We start from the raw sequence: 19598 nt of genomic DNA, 5'->3' as shown, positions 1-19598 counted from the left end.
GATTAGCGCCGCCAGTTATTAATTTACACTTGAGTAGGATGAATATTAAAAAAATCCATGGGCAGACCTTCCCGGAAGGACCCTCCGAGTTTCCTTTTCTTTCAGGCTCTCAACAATGTCATCAATTAGATTTTCTTTCAACTTGGAAAAAAACGGGAGCAATGATTTCCATCCCTTGGGGATCTCCAAAAGCAAAAATAAAATCGGTTTCAAACCTACCTGAGTTGGGCTGCTGGTTGCTGTTGGGTCGTGCCGACGGGGCTCCGTCGCGGGCCTCCACCTCGAGGGCGTACGCGCCCTGCTTTTCACGATCGAAAATCACCTTCGTGAAGATCTCCCCACTTTGGAGGTTGATCTCGAAGAAGTCCTTGCCCTCGTTACGGGGCGAGTCGACGATGTAGTAGTACACCTGAAAGTGGAGGAATAGGGGAAATAAATTGATTAAAACCTCGTGTTCAAAGAGAGGTGAAGGAAGGATTGAGAAGGGTTTGGCCAATCAAGTCCTTTCGAGCAGTCCAGAATGAAGGTGGTAGTGGTATTTAATTTAGCCATTTTATTGTTTTCCTTTCATTACTGCCTGAATAGATTTGCTCACTTTCAACTCAGGTTGGGTGCTGTGATGATTGGATAGTGGTTGAAAGTTGAAGATAAACTTTTTTTTACATCAGCGTGTCGGATAAAATAATAAAGAAGAACTTATTTTTTCAGTTATAACTTTAAACTTGTGTTTCACTAACAACTTTTCCATTATTATTATTTTTTTGTGAAGACATATTTTTTAATCATTATTTTGTGATTTCATATTCTTATTACTTTTTAATATGTCGCTTGATTTATTTTTTATTGTTTTTTTTTTTAATTTAAAACTTTGCCATTATTTTGAGCTATACTACCTTTATACAGGCGTAACGTGGTCAAATCTGGTCAAAAATCAAAATTTTAAACACATCAGTAAAGGCTCCCAAAACAAGTTTAAAAAATTAAACTATTTTATTGTTGTAAATCACAAATCAAGTAAGTGGATTTCATTCCAAGTTATTGCCCACCCCCTACCCCTTTTGAATTTTTATAGCAAATTAGAGGGGGAACAAAATATTTTTAGACTAAAGTAAATATTTTCATTGAAAAAACATGTAAGATCGTATTCTCTTATTTCTGCACATTCAATCAAATAAAGACTTTCAAATGATTGAAAACAACTTATCGCTGAAAGACGTAAACGCGAAGGACAAACAATATTTTCATAAATTTCTTGATATTTTCCCAATTTTTAGAACGAGGAAAAACTGTTATGGTGTATAAAGCGTTTTGAAATTTCTATTTCAAATGTTTAATTCAATTCAATCAAAAAGAAGAAAAAACTTCAGTTTTTTTTGTAAATCAAACAACCTACATATTTTTTGGTCGAATTAAATAACTAAATTGATAACAAACAAACAAAATTTCACTGAGCGTGTTATGTGAATCATAGAACAATTAATTAAAATAAGAAAAAAAACTGCTTTAATTTTGTATCTTTTTCTAACTGTTATAAAATTGACAAATAACACTTCAATCTATTTGATTTTTTTTAAATAATATGAATAAACTTCGTTTGAAGTTTTTTAAACCATTTATATTTCAATGTCTGTTGATCTTTGCCTTACGAAATTATAATTGACCTACAATTTTCTTAGACTTTTTTTTGTGATTAAATATTAAAACCATTATTTATCTCTGGCATCCTTTGCATTTTTGTGTTTTTAATTTTAACGAATTTTCATTACTTTGACATTTAACTTTTTTTAAACAAAAAATAAGGTAAAACTTGGCAAAGGCTGGTTAAACAAAACATCCTTTCAACATTGACAGAGTCACATTAAACTTTATTGAAACATGTTTTTTCAGGTAAAGCATTTGCCTTATCCTTTAAAAATTAGAAAAAAATGTTGAAAAATAGATTTTATACAAACAATTTTTTTTTATTTATTCCAAACATCATTTTTAAAAGCAAGAAATAGAAATTTAAACTTGAACTAGAAATATATCACCATTTCCTCATTTCATGAAAAAATCAAATAAAAATAATAAAATCTTTGTTTTATTTTTTTTCTGCAAAAACCAGTCAAAAAATTTAACAAATAAAAATTCTAAAAAAAATGCAGAAATTTAATTGACTAAAATAATGACGAATAAAATATTTCAAGGGATAAGGAAAATTGCTTGATTACAATTGAAACGAGAATAACATGTTTTAAACATCATAAAATAAAAATCGAAGGTAAATATAGGGGAGAGTGGGGAGACTTGATCCCCTTTTTTTGAATCGCACATAACTCTGTCAATTTCTCATAAAACTATTAATTTTTTGCATGAATTGAAAGCTTAAACATTCAACTATGTTTGACTGATAAGGGTATTTCACCAGATAAACTCTTCGAATAATGCCAAGCTTTTTTAAAAAATATTTTAAACCGGCATTTCCAAAATGTTGGGGGTAATTTGATCCCCCTTTCAACATTTTGAAGAAATCTTAAGCAAAATGTTTCTTATTCATCCAAACTTTTAATTTTCTATAAGTTACAGCAATTTCACATTAAACCTGTACGTTTGTGTTCAAAATATAACAAGTTTAGCATGTAAAATATTTAAAAACTTAAAATTTTCTTTTTTAGACCAAAATTGAGCATGTTTACAAAAGCTGTTAATTTTTGTTTACAAAACTTTTGAAAAAAGGTTCAAACTGCAGTTAGTTATGTACTTCTATACTAAAGGAAACAATGTATGAAAACCCAGCCCAATTAATTAATCTTGATGCTGATTCCAGTGACTGTAAAAATTCAGGGATCAAGCCTACCTAAACGCACTTTTTTAAACAATTGATTGTAAAAATAGTATGACGATAAATTTAACATCAAATGCGTAAGGGTTTTGGAGTTGCTATGTTTATCAAACAATTCATTTATAAAAAATATTTTTTTGAATAATTTTTGAGTGTTTTCTATACTTATCAAAACAAAGAAAAAAGATCTCTTGGAAGTTTTTTGCAGTACTTCTTAGAAAAATGTGTGTAACTCAATTCAAACATTTTTAAATTTTTTTCTTTGTTTTCTACAATGAGTTTTAGTCGATTTCGCACAACTTTCTAGAACAAAGCTAATTGTTTTACCCACATGCTGACGAGATACAGGCTTGGGATCAAGTCTCCCCGGGGATCAAATCTCCCCACTCTCCCCTACGGTTCAATACAAACCTTATCGAAACAATAAAACTCTTAAAACTTTTTCAAATTTTCACAATTAAAACCACATTTGCAAGTTGTATAATCTAATTAAAAAGATTTTAAACTCATTTCAAAACATTTCGCAATATTTTTTTCCTATTTTCATACAAATTGTGATTAGTTTTTTCTAAATAATAAATTATATTTGTCAAAAACTAAAAAAACAATATTTTTAAATTTTATTTCTTTAATTTTTTCGATAAAAATACCATTAAACATCATTCTTGGGACGAAAACAAACCAAAACAAAATTTCATGAATACATTTGATATTTCAAATTAATTATTCTTTTTTCAAAACATGCATTAGGCCGTTGCAAATATTTTTCAAAGTTTATGTCGCCCCCCCCCCTCCCCCATTTAAAATCGGTCTGAAAAATCAGGGGGCAAAAAAATTATTTTTCCAAAAAACTTCAAAATTTCCATGAAAAAAGAAGAAGAATCTGCATTAATAATCATATTTAGCATGATTGGGCTAGTTTAATTTTTTTTAGAAATTTTTATAAAATTCCAATGTACAGCACAGCTAAAATTTTATTTTTCGTAAAAATAAAATTTTCGTTAATACTTAGATATTTCGGAAACGAATGATGGCGAAATTTGGTCCCCCCCCCTTAAATTTGGTCAGAGTCGAGGGACATAAACTTCAGAAAATATTTGCAACGGTCTCATTATTTTTTTTATTTCTTTTACTGTTTTCAAAATAAAGTTCATTAACGTGAAAATGTATTTCAACATGCAAGCTTTTGATTAATAATTTAATGCTTGCTTACATTTTTGAACTAAAAGATTCCTTTTCGATAAATTTATCTATCTAAAAATTTTAATTTTTCAGTAATGAAATAGTTTTAGAAATTTTTCGTATTTAATTTTGCTTTGATCTACCAATTTTGCATGCCAAAAGTAATTAATGTAAAAAAATGTAACTCTAAAATTTTGTTTTATTTATCCATCGAATCAGCCTATTTTGGCGTTTCATTCATTTAAAAATAAGATGAGCTTGTATTATTAAAACAAATCAAAAAAGGAATGAGTAAACAAGTATTTTTTTTTATTATTATTTTAGTTTAAATCTTCATGCATATATTCAAAAAAAAACGAAAAAGGCATCCTTCATTGTAATTTAAACAATTTTAAAATTTTCTATAAATTTATTAAAAAAATCGTGATTGAACGATTTGTGACTCCAGGATTAAAAATGATTAAAAAGATTCAAAGGTTCTGATGTGATAATAAATGCAAAAATAAAACTTTTTAAAATGTATCAATTAATTTTCTTGAGTTTTTTTTCAATCAATATTTTTTCTGCTGAAACAAAATCATTGGGAAAAAAATTAAGAAAAGGGAAGGGGACAAAACTCTCGTTTTAAATTAACTTTGAATTATCATAATTTTTGTTTCAATCCAACTACTGTTCACAAGTAACTGGAAAAGACTCCAAACAACACTGTGCAGTAGCAGTGGCAGCAACAATTGAACTAGTATTTTTTTCACTCTTTGAACCAATTTTCCATCTTGGGTTTTCCTCCACTTCCTTCCCTGCCTTTTCCAAACCCTTCCAGCAACAAAACTTGTCGTAATTGAACCATTCCTGACCCCATTTTACCCCCTTCCTCGTCTGAAATACCAAACCCAACCCGATGGAATAAAATCGCAATTAAAGTTTAATTACTGTCGGAAATGCAAATTATTCTCCCGTTTTCTAAAATTTGCCCAGGTAGAGAAACCCGATTGTGTGATGAGGGGTGGTGGTGACAGAGGGTCTAATAGCTTCACCCCATTGCTCTACCCTTTTCATACGGATGCAATTGACATTAAAATTCCACTTGCAGTCCACACACACACACACACACACAAATGATAGAGGAATGCTTCGGAGTCAATTGCAGGTGCGCCCAGCAGCTTCGGTTCTGCATTTATAATTGGAGTTGTCAGGGCAAATCAGTTGGAAAAGTGAAATGGGTTGCAATTTTCCGATTTTCAACCTTTGGTGCACCACACAGAGAGATGAGAAAAATGAGAGGTTGAAAAGTGGGGGGGTGCTAGTCTCTTGGGGTGTTACTTTTCAGAAACAGAGAGCATCAAAGTACCACCTGTAGGAAGAATGTTAAGGCTGTCAATCAACATGTTAATTGATGATTATGCTGGAAGGCTGGTGAGCTTTAAAAGTGACACCCTTTTGAAATAGTTTGTCAGTTAAATTTGTGTTTCTTTTTGAAATATTTGCTATAAAAACAAAGAAAAAAGATGAGTTTAATCAAGTCCAACTTTCCCATAAACAGTTCAATTTCTCATTTCACAGACTCAAAATTTCCCACTTAAATCCCTCCAAGCATCTTTCAACACTCTTTATTTTTGCTGCGGTTTCAATTGTTTCAAGTTTTTCATTCCGCGACGGCGTCGCCGGCGCAAAATTCGTCCAGACAGTTGTCAGATTTCCAAGAACCGCTCAAGTGCACCACCGGATAAGAGCCGGAGCGAGCTCGCATTTGGCACAAGTGTGCTGCCTTTCCTCCTCTGCAAGCCTCGTCGGAGCGTGCGGTTTCGGAATGCAAGATTAAATAATCAAGTGGAAAGTTATTTGCGATAAAATTTCTTATTAGCAGAACGCTGACGCAATAAGCAATCGTGTACGCGACCCAATGTCTTCGTCGGGGTCGTTGAAGGACCGTTGCAGTCGTCGGTATTGCCAGCATTCGATGGCAGAACCAACAGATGATGATGGTACACATGCACACAGTTCCCCGGCGTTGACTATCGGAAAACCGAAATCGAGGCTCCGAGCGTGATCGAATTATACAACTCGAAAGGTAGGAACTGAGCCGGTGAGTTGCACAATTTTGAAATTATTGAGTGCCTAATTGAAAAACTTCACAAATTAACTAAAATTCAGGCAAAATTTGCTTTAAAATTATATTTTTTTCTGGCTGTTTAAACGAATATATAAATTTAGGCGTTTGTTCTCATGAGCTCATCTACTTGGCTCTAAAGGTCGCATACATTTAGGCAATTTTATCTAACAAACTATTTTCATTGAAACTGTTTTAACGGAAACATAAATTTTGGAGTTTGTCCTTATAGGATTTTCTAATTGGCTTAAAGGTTGCTACATTTAGGTGATTTTTCCTACAAAAACAAGCATTCATACAAGCTGTGTCAACGAAAGTAAAAATTAAAGAGTTTTCAATTTTCGTATGAGCTCTTTTAGTTGGTACTAAAGTTTGCATACATCAAGGTGATTTATTGGCTTGAAGTTTGCCTACATTAAGGTGATTTTTTCCCAAAAAATATTAAATCATAGAAGCTGTTTCATCGAAACTTTTTATTTAGGCGTTTGGACTTATGAACTCTTCTAGTTTGCTCTAATGGTCATTTTAGTTTAGGCGAATTTTCTTTAAAAAATACATTCAACCAAGTTATTTTCACGAAAGCATTAATTCAGGCGTTTGCTCATAATCATTCTTTTAATTGAATTTAATCTCACTTTTATCCAGGGGATTTTTCTTTTGAAAAATATTTATACAAACTGTCTAAACGAAAGTATAAATTCAGGAGTTTGTTTTTTCAAAAACTCATCTCATTGCCTCAAAAAGTCACCTACATTTAGGCGTTTTAACATTAAGTGATTTCTAAGCAACTCCTACCCACGGTACTGGTCTTCATTTGAAACTTGAGCAGAAGCACGTCAGAGGGGATGCTATCGAAAATTGCTAAGCTCTCTCACACTCGTGGCAGCAGCCAGCCTTCTGTTTTGGATCTCTCGACGATAAAAACCAACACTTTGGGAAGTGCTTTCGAATTTCAGCACTCCCGGAATGAAATCACTGCCTGAAGATGCACTTGTCGATTGTTTGGAAATGTTTGGATGAGGAATTCTGTTCTGTTTCATGAAAATATTTAACAACAATAGAAATTCAAAGACAAATAAGTTTTCAGAAAAAAAAAAGAAAAAATATCAACTGAGCATTTCTTTACATAAATCGGAAATGGATTTTATTTGTATTTTTTTAATTGGCTAAAACTTTGTGCAGGCCTTCCCTATGACCAAAGAAGCAATACAATTTTGGCAGTTGTTCGTACAAAAATGGTACGTAAATGTTCGAAAATCTGAAACTTTTCAAGGAATTTTTGATTGATTTGGTGTCTTCGGCAAAGTTGTCGGTATTGTTGAGAACTATTGAGAAAAAAACAGAAACACGGAAAAAAATGTAGATTTTTTTATTTTACTTTTTTTCACAAAAACTTTATGTTCAAAAATCGTATTTTTTTAATTTTCGAGATGTTTTGATATTTTTCAGGGAACAAAAACTCTCAACTTTTGAGCCATAGAGAAGTATGGTCAAAAAATCTGCTGCCAAGTTATGATTTTTTGAATAATAATGATTTTTGAAAAAAAAAACAAAATTTTGTACAAAAAAAGTCGACCTAAATTTCACAGATTTTTTTAAAAGGACCCGTTTTTTTTAGATAACGTCACAGAATGTTTGATTGAAGCGAAATATTTGCAGATTTTCGATTTTAAAAAAAGGTGACTATGAGTGACCATTTCTGAAAAAAAATTTGTATTCCGATTTTCAATGAAAAAATTAAACATTCGGGAAAATTTCCGATCTTTCGAAAAAAATATTTTTTTAAATTTTTGAATCAAGATTAACATTTTCAAAGGGCCAAAAAATCAAAAAAAAGCCCTTTTGAAATGTTAGTCTTGATCATTTTTTTTCAAAATATTGTTTTCGAAAAAAAATGTTTAGTACTTTTCAAATGCAAATTAAATTTTAAGTGAAAAAAAATGTTATTTATTTTTTGGGTGAAATTTCGACTTTTTTTTCAAAAAAAAAAACTATTTAAAAAAATCATTCCTCAGCGGCAGGTTTTTTTTTACCATACTTTACCATGGCTCTGAAGTTGCGGGTTTTTGTCCTCTAAAACATATCAAAAAATCTTAATCTAAATCTTAAAATTCAAAATTTTGGAAATTGAGTTTTTTTGGAAAAAAAGTTTGAAAATATCGTTTTTTTTCGTATACCTATTTTTTAATAGTACTCTACAATACCTACAACTTTGCTTAAGAATTCATATGATCAGAAAATTCACGCAATCGTTATAGATGTTTGAATATTTACGTACCATTTGTGACACTAAATGGCTTTTATGATAAATTAGTTAGCTAGTTGTCTTTATTAACGAGCCTTTCAGCCATAGATGCTGGTTCAGTTCGGTATTGATAAATTGATAAATTGATAAATTGATAAATTGATAAATTGATAAATTGATAAATTGATAAATTGATAAATTGATAAATTGATAAAATGATAAATTGATAAATTGATAAATTGATAAATTGATAAATTGATAAATTGATAAATTGATAAATTGATAAATTGATAAATTGATAAATTGATAAATTGATAAATTGATAAATTGATAAATTGATAAATTGATAAATTGATAAATTGATAAATTGATAAATTGATAAATTGATAAATTGATAAATTGATAAATTGATAAATTGATAAATTAATTAATTGACAGATTGATATATTGACTAATTTAATAAATTGTCAGCCTTTTCTTTATTTCTGTTCAAAAAAATCTTAAAATAATTTAAAAGTCAGTAAAAAAAACTCACCTGATTGTTCGGGAAGGTGCCGTCCTTGTCGATGGCGTTCACCTGCGTCACCTTGGTGCCGATCGGTTCACCCTCGAGCACCGTTTCCTGTTCACGTTCCGTAAACAGCGGAATTTCGTCGTTTACATCCTCTAATTGTATGTAAACAGTCGCCTCCGAGGCCAGCTGCTGGGCGCCGTTGTTCTGTTGGTGGAGTTTGGAGGTTTTTTTTTTCGGGATTTCAGCGACGTTTGTTGATTTTTTGATTTGTTGAAGAGGGGGAAAAAACGAGAAGAGAAAAGAATAGCAATCAGAATTGGGTGCAAAATTAGACCTGCTGGAGAATGGGGAGAGACATAAATTTATATTTTTGGAAAAATTACAATAATTTGTCAGCTGCTGCACGTGGTTGTCATCTTGATTGGTCAGTGATTGAATATTGAAAATTTCATTAATAATTTATGTTCATCAGCTGAATTACAGTCCAAATGAAAACCTTGAATTCTTTGAAATTGCAAATTTCCCAGAACGTTCAACCATTTCAAAAGTGAAAGCCTCTTTCAAAGCTGGCTTTCGACACCCCGATTTCAATGCATCAGTTCTACGAATGATGTGCAATTATTCTGGCTGACGAAACCATCACGTGCCGCACACACTCGTTAAAAGCCCCCCCACTAAAACATGGTTCCTCTGAAATGTATCAAAAGAGGCTTTTCGTCCATTTCCAGCGTGGACAGAGCGGTGAAAAGCTGCCATTTTCATCTTTCAGTTAAATTTCCGTACAATAATACACCCAGAAACAGCACTGCCTTTCTCCGCGCGCGCGCTTGAAAAGGTGCAAATGAAATGAGTAAAAGGCTGAAAGCTGTGAGCACAATTATTGCCACCTTGTGGAAAATGATTCGCCTTACACACACACACGTTCATTAATTTTCCCACCGTCGTCTCTCAGAGCGCTGCAAACGAGGATGAATGTTTCGACAAGGGTTGCTCCGAAAACAACGTCAGGATGGGAAGTGGTTTCTCTGCTGGAATCTGAACAACGGGACGATGAGGACGGTGAATCCATATCAGGTAGTGCCGGTTAGTACTGTTATCACTGGGTTCTTTGCTTTGAGGCTGAGCGGTGAACACCGGGGTGATTATGATGATGGAAGAGTCGGGGTTTTGCTAAGCGGAATGTTTTTCAAAGGTTTTTTTTTAATTTCAAAAAGCTACTGCTTTTGAACTTTGTAGCTGAATATTTCTTGAAACAATTTGAAAACAATGTAACAATATTAGGCTTTTTTCAATTTTTTGCATAATCTAGTAATTTTGTGCAGTTTTATAATCTGTATTTTTTTTGCAAACTTTATGACCATATAAGCAATTTGTTGTCAATGGTTCATCCATACAAGGCTTCATACCGTTTTGGCAGAAATAATGGTACACAAATATTCAAAAATCTGTTAGGCTGGTACAAATATTTTTAAAAGTTTTTGTCACCCCCTCAAAATTGGCCCGATAAATTAGGGGGCAAAAAAAATATTTTTACAATAAACTTCAAAATTTCAATGAAAATTCAAGTGCAACCAGCTGAAATCAAATTAAAATACATTCTTCTGCGTTTTAAATCATTTTTAACATGTTTGGGTTTATTAAAAAATCTTAAGATTTTTTGAAAATTTTCGATGCAAAATATTTTTTCTCGATAAAATTTTTGTTTTTGTCAGATCTTAGATTTTTTGAAAACTAATGATTGCAAAACAACTGAACTAGTGTAAAATGCATTTAAAAACACTTTTTGTTTCATTTAAATGTGAAGACTATGGCTTGCTATTTAAATTTTTATATGTTTTTATATTTTTGCATCGGCCTTACTATCAAACGAATTTTCTGTACGAATTGGTGTCATTGGCAAAGTTGTAGACATTAATGAGGACTTTTCAGAAAAAAATAGAAATTATTATATATTTTAAATTCATTTTCCCAAAATTCATATTAAAAAATATTGATTTTTTTTCTTATATGGGACAACAAGCCGCATCCTTTGAGCTATAAAAAAGTTCGTTCATAATTTAGGAAAAAAATGTTTCATAGAAAATGGTCCTTAAATTTCAATATACTGCAAATTAAATGTTCAAAAGAATTTACACTGAAAAATAACTCAACAGAAATTTTGATTTGAAAAGCTGTTTTTGTGACGGCCACCAAATGATTGATTTTTTACATAGTGCCCGATTGTGTCACGTTCCCCAGAAAATGTTTACCAGAATGAGAACTGAGACGCTCAGTAAATTAAAAAAAAGTAGTTTTTTTTTATTTCTATGAAATTACAAAATTAAACAAAGTAATTTTATCGTAGCCAGGAAATTATCTCTCCTTTTTTTAAAATCAATTTTTAAGAAAATAATTGAAAATGTAGAATCAACCTATGAATCGTTATATTAATCTTAGAAATTTTCCTTTCTTATTCAGTTGAAGAAATAAGAATATAGAAAATTTCAGGTTTTTTTTAGAAATTTAAGAAAACTTAAGAAAATTTAAGGAGATTTAAGAAATTTGTTTTTTTTTTAATTTTAAAATTTTGGAAATTTTAATCTATTTATCGGAGAAATTTGCCTTTCTTTAACATGTTGTATTTTTTTTTAACTTTTAAAATTTTTGAAATTTAAGAAATTTTAAAAATTTTGTAAATTTTTAAATTTTTGAAGATTTTGGAAATTTTTGAAATTTTAGACATTTGAAACTTTTGAAAAATTTAAGAAATTTTGAAATATTTGAAAATTTTGTGAATTTTTAAAATTTTGGATATTTAGGAAATTTTGTTAATTGAGAAAATTGAGGAAATTTTGAAAATTTAGGAACTAGGAAATTTAGGAAATTTTGGCAATTTAGGAAATTTTGGAAATTTTTGGAAATTTAGGAAATTTAGGAAATTTAGAAAATTTAGGAAATTTAGGAAATTTTGGAAATTTTGGAAATTTTGGAAATTTTGGAAATTTTGGAAATTTTGGTAATTTTGGAAATTTTGGAAATTTTGGAAATCAAGGAGATTTAGAAAATTTAGGAAATTTAGGAAATTTAGGAAATTTAGGAAATTTAGGAAATTTAAGAAATTTAGAAAATATAGGAAATTTAGGAAATTTAGGAAATTTAGGAAATTTAGGAAATTTAGGAAATTTAGGAAATTTAGGAAATGAGGAAATTTAGGAAATTTAGGAAATTTAGGAAATTTAGGAAATTTAGGAAATTTAGGAAATTTAGGAAATTTAGGAAATTTAGGAAATTTAGGAAATGAGGAAATTTAGGAAATTTTGGCAATTTAGGAAATTTTGGAAATTTTTGGAAATTTAGGAAATTTAGGAAATTTAGAAAATTTAGGAAATTTAGGAAATTTTGGAAATTTTGGAAATTTTGGAAATTTTGGAAATTTTGGAAATTTTGGAAATTTTGGAAATTTTGGTAATTTTGGAAATTTTGGAAATTTTGGAAATCAAGGAAATTTAGAAAATTTAGGAAATTTAGGAAATTTAGGAAATTTAGGAAATTTAAGAAATTTAGAAAATATAGGAAATTTAGGAAATTTAGGAAATTTAGGAAATTTAGGAAATTTAGGAAATTTAGGAAATTTAGGAAATTTAGGAAATTTAGGAAATTTAGGAAATTTAGGAAATGAGGAAATTTAGGAAATTTAGGAAATTTAGGAAATTTAGGAAATTTAGGAAATTTAGGAAATTTAGGAAATTTAGGAAATTTAGGAAATTTAGGAAATTTAGGAAATTTAGGAAATTTAGGAAATTTAGGAAATTTAGGAAATTTAGGAAATTTAGGAAATTTAGGAAATTTAGGAAATTTAGGAAATTTAAAAAAATTAGGAAATTTAGAAAATTTAAGAAATTTAGGAAATTTAAGAAATTTAGGAAATTTAGGAAATTAAGGAAATTAAGGAAATTTAGGAAATTCAGGAAATTAAGGAAATTTAGGAAATTTAGGAAATTTAGGAAATTTAGGAAATTTAGGAAATTTTGGAAATTAATGAAATTTAGGAAATTTAGGAAATATAGGAAATTTAGGAAATTTAGGAAATTTAGAAAATTTAGGAAATTTAGGAGATTTTTAAAATTGAGAAAATTAAGGAAATTTAGAAAATTTTGAATATTTTTGAAATTTTAGAAATTTAGGAAATTTTTGGAGATTTAGAAAACATAGGAAATTTAGGAAATTTAGGAAATTTAGGAAATTTAGAAAATTTAGGAAATTCAGGAAATTTAGGAAATTAAGGAAATTTAGGAAATTTAGGAAATTAAGGAAATTAAGGAAATTTAGGAAAATTAGGAAATTTAGGAAATTTAGGAAATTTAGAAAATTTAGGAAATTATGGAAATTTAGGAAATTCAGGAATTTTTGAAAATTTAAGAAAGTGAGGAAATTTAGGAACTTTAGAAAATTTAGAAAATTTAGGAAATTTTGGAAACTGGGGAAATTTTGGAAATTTTGGTAATTTTGGTAATTTTGGAAATTTTGGAAATCAAGGAAATTTAGAAAATTTAGGAAATTTAGGAAATTTAGGAAATTTAGGAAATTTAGGAAATTTAAGAAATTTAGAAAATTTAGGAAATTTAGGAAATTTTGGAAATTTTGGAAATTTTGGAAATTTTGGAAATTTTGGTAATTTTGGAAATTTTGGAAATTTTGGAAATCAAGGAAATTTAGAAAATTTAGGAAATTTAGGAAATTTAGGAAATTTAAGAAATTTAGAAAATTTAGGAAATTTAGGAAATTTAGGAAATTTAGGAAATTTAGGAAATTTAGGAAATTTAGGAAATTTAGGAAATTTAGGAAATTTAGGAAATTTAGGAGATGAGGAAATTTAGGAAATTTAGGAAATTTAGGAAATTTAGGAAATTTAGGAAATTTAGGAAATTTAGGAAATTTAGGAAATTTAGGAAATTTAGGAAATTTAGGAAATTTAGGAAATTTAGGAAATTTAGGAAATTTAGGAAATTTAGGAAATTTAGGAAATTTAGGAAATTTAGGAAATTTAGGAATTTTAGGAAATTTAGGAAATTTAGGAAATTTAAAAAAATTAGGAAATTTAAAAAATTTAAGAAATTTAGGAAATTTAAGAAATTTAGGAAATTTAGGAAATTAAGGAAATTAAGGAAATTTAGGAAATTCAGGAAATTAAGGAAATTTAGGAAATTTAGGAAATTTAGGAAGTTTAGGAAATTTAGGAAATTTAGGAAATTTTGGAAATTAATGAAATTTAGGAAATTTAGGAAATATAGGAAATTTAGGAAATTTAGGAAATTTAGGAAATTTAGAAAATTTAGGAAATTTAGGAAATTTAGGAAATTTAGAAAATTTAGGAAATTTAGGAGATTTTTAAAATTGAGAAAATTAAGGAAATTTAGAAAATTTTGAATATTTTTGAAATTTTAGAAATTTAGGAAATTTTTGGAGATTTAGAAAACATAGGAAATTTAGGAAATTTAGGAAATTTAGGAAATTTAGGAAATTTAGAAAATTTAGGAAATTCAGGAAATTTAGGAAATTAAGGAAATTTAGGAAATTTAGGAAATTAAGGAAATTAAGGAAATTTAGGAAAATTAGGAAATTTAGGAAATTTAGGAAATTTAGAAAATTTAGGAAATTATGGAAATTTAGGAAATTCAGGAATTTTTGAAAATTTAAGAAAGTGAGGAAATTTAGGAACTTTAGAAAATTTAGAAAATTTAGGAAATTTTGGAAACTGGGGAAATTAAAGAAATTTGGGGAAATATAGGAAATTTAGAAAATTTAGGAAATTTAGGAAATTTAGGAAATTTTAGGAAATTTAGGAAATTTTAGGAAATTTAGGAAATTAAGAAAATTGAGGAAATTAAGGAAATTTAAAAAAATAGGAAATTTAGGAAATTTAAGAAATTTAGGAAATTTAGGAAATTTAGGAAATTTAGGAAATTTTGAAAATTGAGAAAATTAAGGAAATTTAGGAAATTTTAAAAATTTTGGAAGTTTAGAAAATTTTGAAAATTTAGGAAATTTTGGATTTTTTTTAAATTTTGGAAATTTTGGAAATTTTTTAAATTTTGGAAATTTAGGAAAAATGGTTTTTGCAAAAATCGTTCAAAATCCATCTCTATTGTCAAACAAAAGTTTGATTCGTATCTTATTACTTTTCGTGTCTTTTTTTGCATAAGCAGGTGACTTTTTTGAATAATTTTTCAGTTAAGAGATAATTAAATTTTCATTGCTGTGTTATCATGTATCATTTAAAAATTATATATTGATGCATTGAAATATTTATTTTAAAAAGCAGCAATGCAAAACTGAGAAAATTGGTTTTCTTTACAATCATAAGTATGTAATCATATGTAATAAACAAAACATTCCATAAAGAGTCTCCCTCGCAAAACACCGCACCTTGATGAATTTCTCACCCTCGTTCATTCTCGGTGACCGTGACCACTGGCACGGTTAGCTCAGAACAAGTCCCGCAAAAAGGACCATCAACCACCTTCCTTCGGCAGCAACGCCGCCACCACCGTCGTCGCTATTATCATCATCAACAAACTTGCGGTCCGTCACAAAAACCAGATGGCGTGACCAGAACGACGATCATCATCATCAGCTAGCAGAAGGTGGGGAGGAGGATTTTCTTGAGGGGTCGTGCCGAAAAACAACAACAGCAATAACGACCTGCGAACGAAGGGGGTTATTTTGCACCTCTTATTTTCGAGGTGTCCCACGTGTCTCGTGATCAAACACACACGTGGCCGTCGTTGACGGCACGTTATGAGAAAATTGTGTGTTGCTGCTGCTCGGGAAGGTGCCTTCATTTGCGCCTCATGAAACGTGACGGTTCGTGACACTGATTGAAGGCGAGGTTCTGGATGCAACACGTGGATTCGCTGCGCGAAGCGTGACTTTAACTTTCCTATTTGGGGGAGGCGGAATTGTTGGGATAAGATGATTAATTTGTTCGCGAAGACTTGAGCGCAATCAGCGACGAACCCCCTTTCGCTCGCGTTTTTCCTCAATCTAATAATAATTCCCGCAACAATTCCGATCCGTGCGCGACAATTTTCGTCGGAGAACGAACTCCACCCTCTCACTTGCAGACTCAAGTTGTAGGTATGGGATCGAGGTTTGCGGTGTGGGAAGAAGTGCATCAGCCAGGAATAAAATTTGCATATAAATTACATTTTCATAAATTAATACCGAGAGTGCGATGCACTTGCACGGATCGGATGAGGAGCACATCCTTTCGACGCTGGAGGATGAGTGCGAAGGCTTTAATCCTGTCAGGAAAAACACTTTTCCAAGATGGGAGGGGGAGGGATTGGTGAGTGACAGCCAGAGCAGCCACCTTCTCACTTTGATGGGTATAACAGGCAAGTAAGCAAGCGAGTGCTACTTGGAAGGAAGGGCCTTCCGGTGTCGGACTTGGACGTTGTAATCTTCCGGAGATGTAAACTAATTTGTTGGTTTTGAGCTGAGTAAGTGGTTAAGACTCGGTACAGCTTGGGTTGGGTAAGGACATTGGATCATCGTTGATAAAAAATGAAATGGATGTAGTGTTTTTAATGTAAATTTCTCTGAACTTAGTCCATGTTTTTTTTTGCATGAACTGATTGACTAGAAATCAATAAAATGAAACCAAAATATGTTGCAGAATTTTCTCATTGTATTTATTCACTCGTTTTAATCTTAACTAGGCGAAAATAAAAAAAAAATCGTACAAATCAAATCAAAACTTCACTCCAATTGATTCAACTTCTCCAGAATTGCATCATCATTTTATTTTATTTTTTGCTTTCCCTCTATTATCAACCGACAACTCCCTGCCAGCAAACGCAATTTAATTCATCGGCTTCATTTAAATATTTATGGTCCAAACTGACCACCATTCCTCCATCAGCGAGTCATAATAATTTCCCACCGGACGATGGAAGATAATTTCGCTGTTTTCCCCAGCGATTTTTTATGAGCAAATGATTGCTGCCACTGAATCAGCTGAAATCTGCGAAATCTCAACGCGCGCCAACAAAGTTTGCAGCTTCTCTAGAAAACTCAGATTTTGCAACTCCACCATAAAAGATAGACGGGTCTAGACGGAAGAATCGGAAAATTGGCAGCCGTCAGCGGAAAAGCGATTGAAATTAATTGGAACGAATGTTTACGAGAATCGCCCCTTCGCTACCACCACCAGCTATCGATGATGGGTTTGTGGAACAGATTTTCCGCGGAATCGCTTTATGGTGGAATGATGCATAAAATTTTGCTTCAAACGAGCCACGCTGAAGTGACCCAGATTCTTAATCCACGGGGATCGCCAGCTGCACTGAACTTTGGACAAAGAGGGATCTTTTAAAGAAAAAAAAAATCAGCACGAATTTATCGCATAATTTTATCGCTCATTATAGTAAAAATATCATTTCCGCATATAAATGATGACCGTTTATCACATCATCTGGGCGGGGACGAGCAAGTCCTTGAACGAGGGTGTCCTGGATAACTATCGTTATCGTCTTAATAATTGGTTCTTTGCAGTTTTTCTTTGGTCCCCCCACTTCACGGTGAAAGGCCGGAGACTGTCTTGGAAGAAAAGCAGACGGAAAAGTTTGTAAGCTCGGTAGAATTCTTTCGAAAAGAGAAACTTGAACAATTGGTCAGCCATGGTGATGAAGGATTCCGATTGTTATCGTATAATGATGGCAATGAAAATCAGTTTGCCTGTCAAAGAGTTGATTTTTTTTTGAAAACCCCTTTTTTCGGAAATTTCAAGGTACTTGAACTGACCTATATTAATAATGTAAAATAATTTTTCGTATTTTTTTGTTCACCCAATAAGGCCGTTTTAAACTTTCTGAAAAAAATGCAACCTGATTTTTCAGACCAATTATAAATTACAATAAAATATAAGAAAAGTTGCAAATCTATGACAGCCATAGTTAACTCAAGTTTTAAAATTCGAAATGATTTAAAAAAAATCATAATCGAAAACTAGTTATTCGATCTATTTTAAAAGTGTGTTTAATGGAATTTCCTTATTTATAGTAAGTCACGGTGAAACAAACCTGAGATAAAAAATCGGCAAGTCTGATATTTGACATCATGATATGCCTCTTTCCCGGAATTTTTAGAACTTATTTTGAAGATTTTTTTTGATTTTATAGGCTTTTTCTTGAGGAAAATCGATGAAAATCACATTGTAAAGAACATTTATCTTAACAATTTCCATAAAAAAAATATCAACTTTAGTTCAATATAAGCAGAGCTATACAGAATTTCGTAAATTCAAACGTAACTTTCTCCAAAATTTCTGAATTTAATTCCCATTGAAACAATTAACACTGCGTACAGTTTTTTATGAACCTAATAATATAATTTCTAAAAACTCATCAAAATTTGATATTAGTTTCATGCTTTAATAAAATATTTTTTTCATCAATGAATTTATTTTGGTAAGTAGTGTTTATTGCTAGAATGAATTAGCATGATTAAATCAATAAATGTTGGAGAAAGTCACATTTTATTTAACAAAATAAGGTATATCTCTGCCTGTATTTAACCAAAATTGATACTTATTTATGGAAATTGTTCAGAAAACTGTTCAAGTCTTTGGCAAAGTAAAAGGTTGAAGTTGAAAGACTTTACGGAAAAATGAACACACGAAAAGAAAACATCCGATATTTCATTAAACTATTAATCACACAATCTTGAATTTCCAAAATATTTGTTAAAGCCGTTGCAAATATTTTTCAAAGTTTATGTAACCACTCCCCCTGCAAAATTGTGGGAAAAATTTAGGAAGCAAAAAAAAAATTTTCGGAAGACTTCAAAATTTTAATAGAAGTTTAATTAATTGAAAACCAATTATAATGCATTTTTCTGCGTTTATAATCATATTAAGCATTTTATAGACTTCTTCAAAAATATATAGTACAAACTATGGCTTGCAGTTTATTTGTTTTTTTTTTTTGGTGCCTCCCTAGACTTTGTCCAGAGTCGAGGGACATAAACTTACCTTAAACAATATATGTTTATAAAAAAAATAAGATATGTTTTATGGGACTAAAAGACATCCTTTCAGGAATAGTGAATGATTGTGCAAAATATGGTTCTAGAGATAAGAACACTGCTTTAAATTATTATTTTTGTATAACATTATTTTCAAAATTTGAAAACTTTTTCTTAAATATGCAATGAGGAGCATTATCTATTTGCAGACTTATGCTTGATTTTTTAAATAATTTTTATTGAAATGATCAAAAAATTTGAGCAAATTATTCCATATTTTACATTGCAAATCAAACCAATTGTACCGAGAAGATGTCAGTTGATACTTGTAGGCTAATTAGGTAATACATAAAAAATAAAATCATTTTCGTCTATTCGAATTGATGGTTATTTTTTTGTCCAAAAACTAATATTTCCTAAACCAGATTGTGCATAATCACTAGGGCTAGTGATTTTTCGCTATTTCACGGAAGCCGCGTAATCCGTGAAATTTGCCCCTGGCCGTGAAATTTGGTAAATACCGCGGAATGCCGCAAAATTTGAAACATTAAATTTTCAAATTCAGTGTATTTAACTTTTGATTTATTTCATTCAGACATTTCCCAGTTTTTTAACAAGAATTCTGGAAAAAGTTTCCAAATAAAAAGAGTTGCGTGCCAGATTTGAATGTATGTTATGATATGCCTTACGAATGCAATTAATTGATGAAACATTTCCAGCAAAA

General features: G+C 30.4%; 1 protein-coding gene across 1 annotated transcript in view; it reads right to left on the bottom strand.

Moving 5' to 3' along the window:
* Nucleotides 1-273: 273 nt before the first annotated feature.
* Nucleotides 274-19598, bottom strand: part of LOC6051324 (neural-cadherin) — a 178988-nt gene continuing 159663 nt past the window's right edge. The window contains 2 exon segments of the mRNA XM_038253579.1: nucleotides 274-409; nucleotides 8891-9073. Coding sequence (XP_038109507.1) covers nucleotides 8982-9073 — 92 coding nt within the window. The 3' untranslated portion in view covers nucleotides 274-409; nucleotides 8891-8981.

Source organism: Culex quinquefasciatus, chromosome 2, assembly GCF_015732765.1.
Source record: "Culex quinquefasciatus strain JHB chromosome 2, VPISU_Cqui_1.0_pri_paternal, whole genome shotgun sequence".
Lineage (NCBI taxonomy): Eukaryota > Metazoa > Arthropoda > Insecta > Diptera > Culicidae > Culex > Culex quinquefasciatus.
The sequence above is the reverse complement of the archived record's forward strand: the minus strand, read 5'-3'. Positions and strand labels throughout refer to the sequence as shown.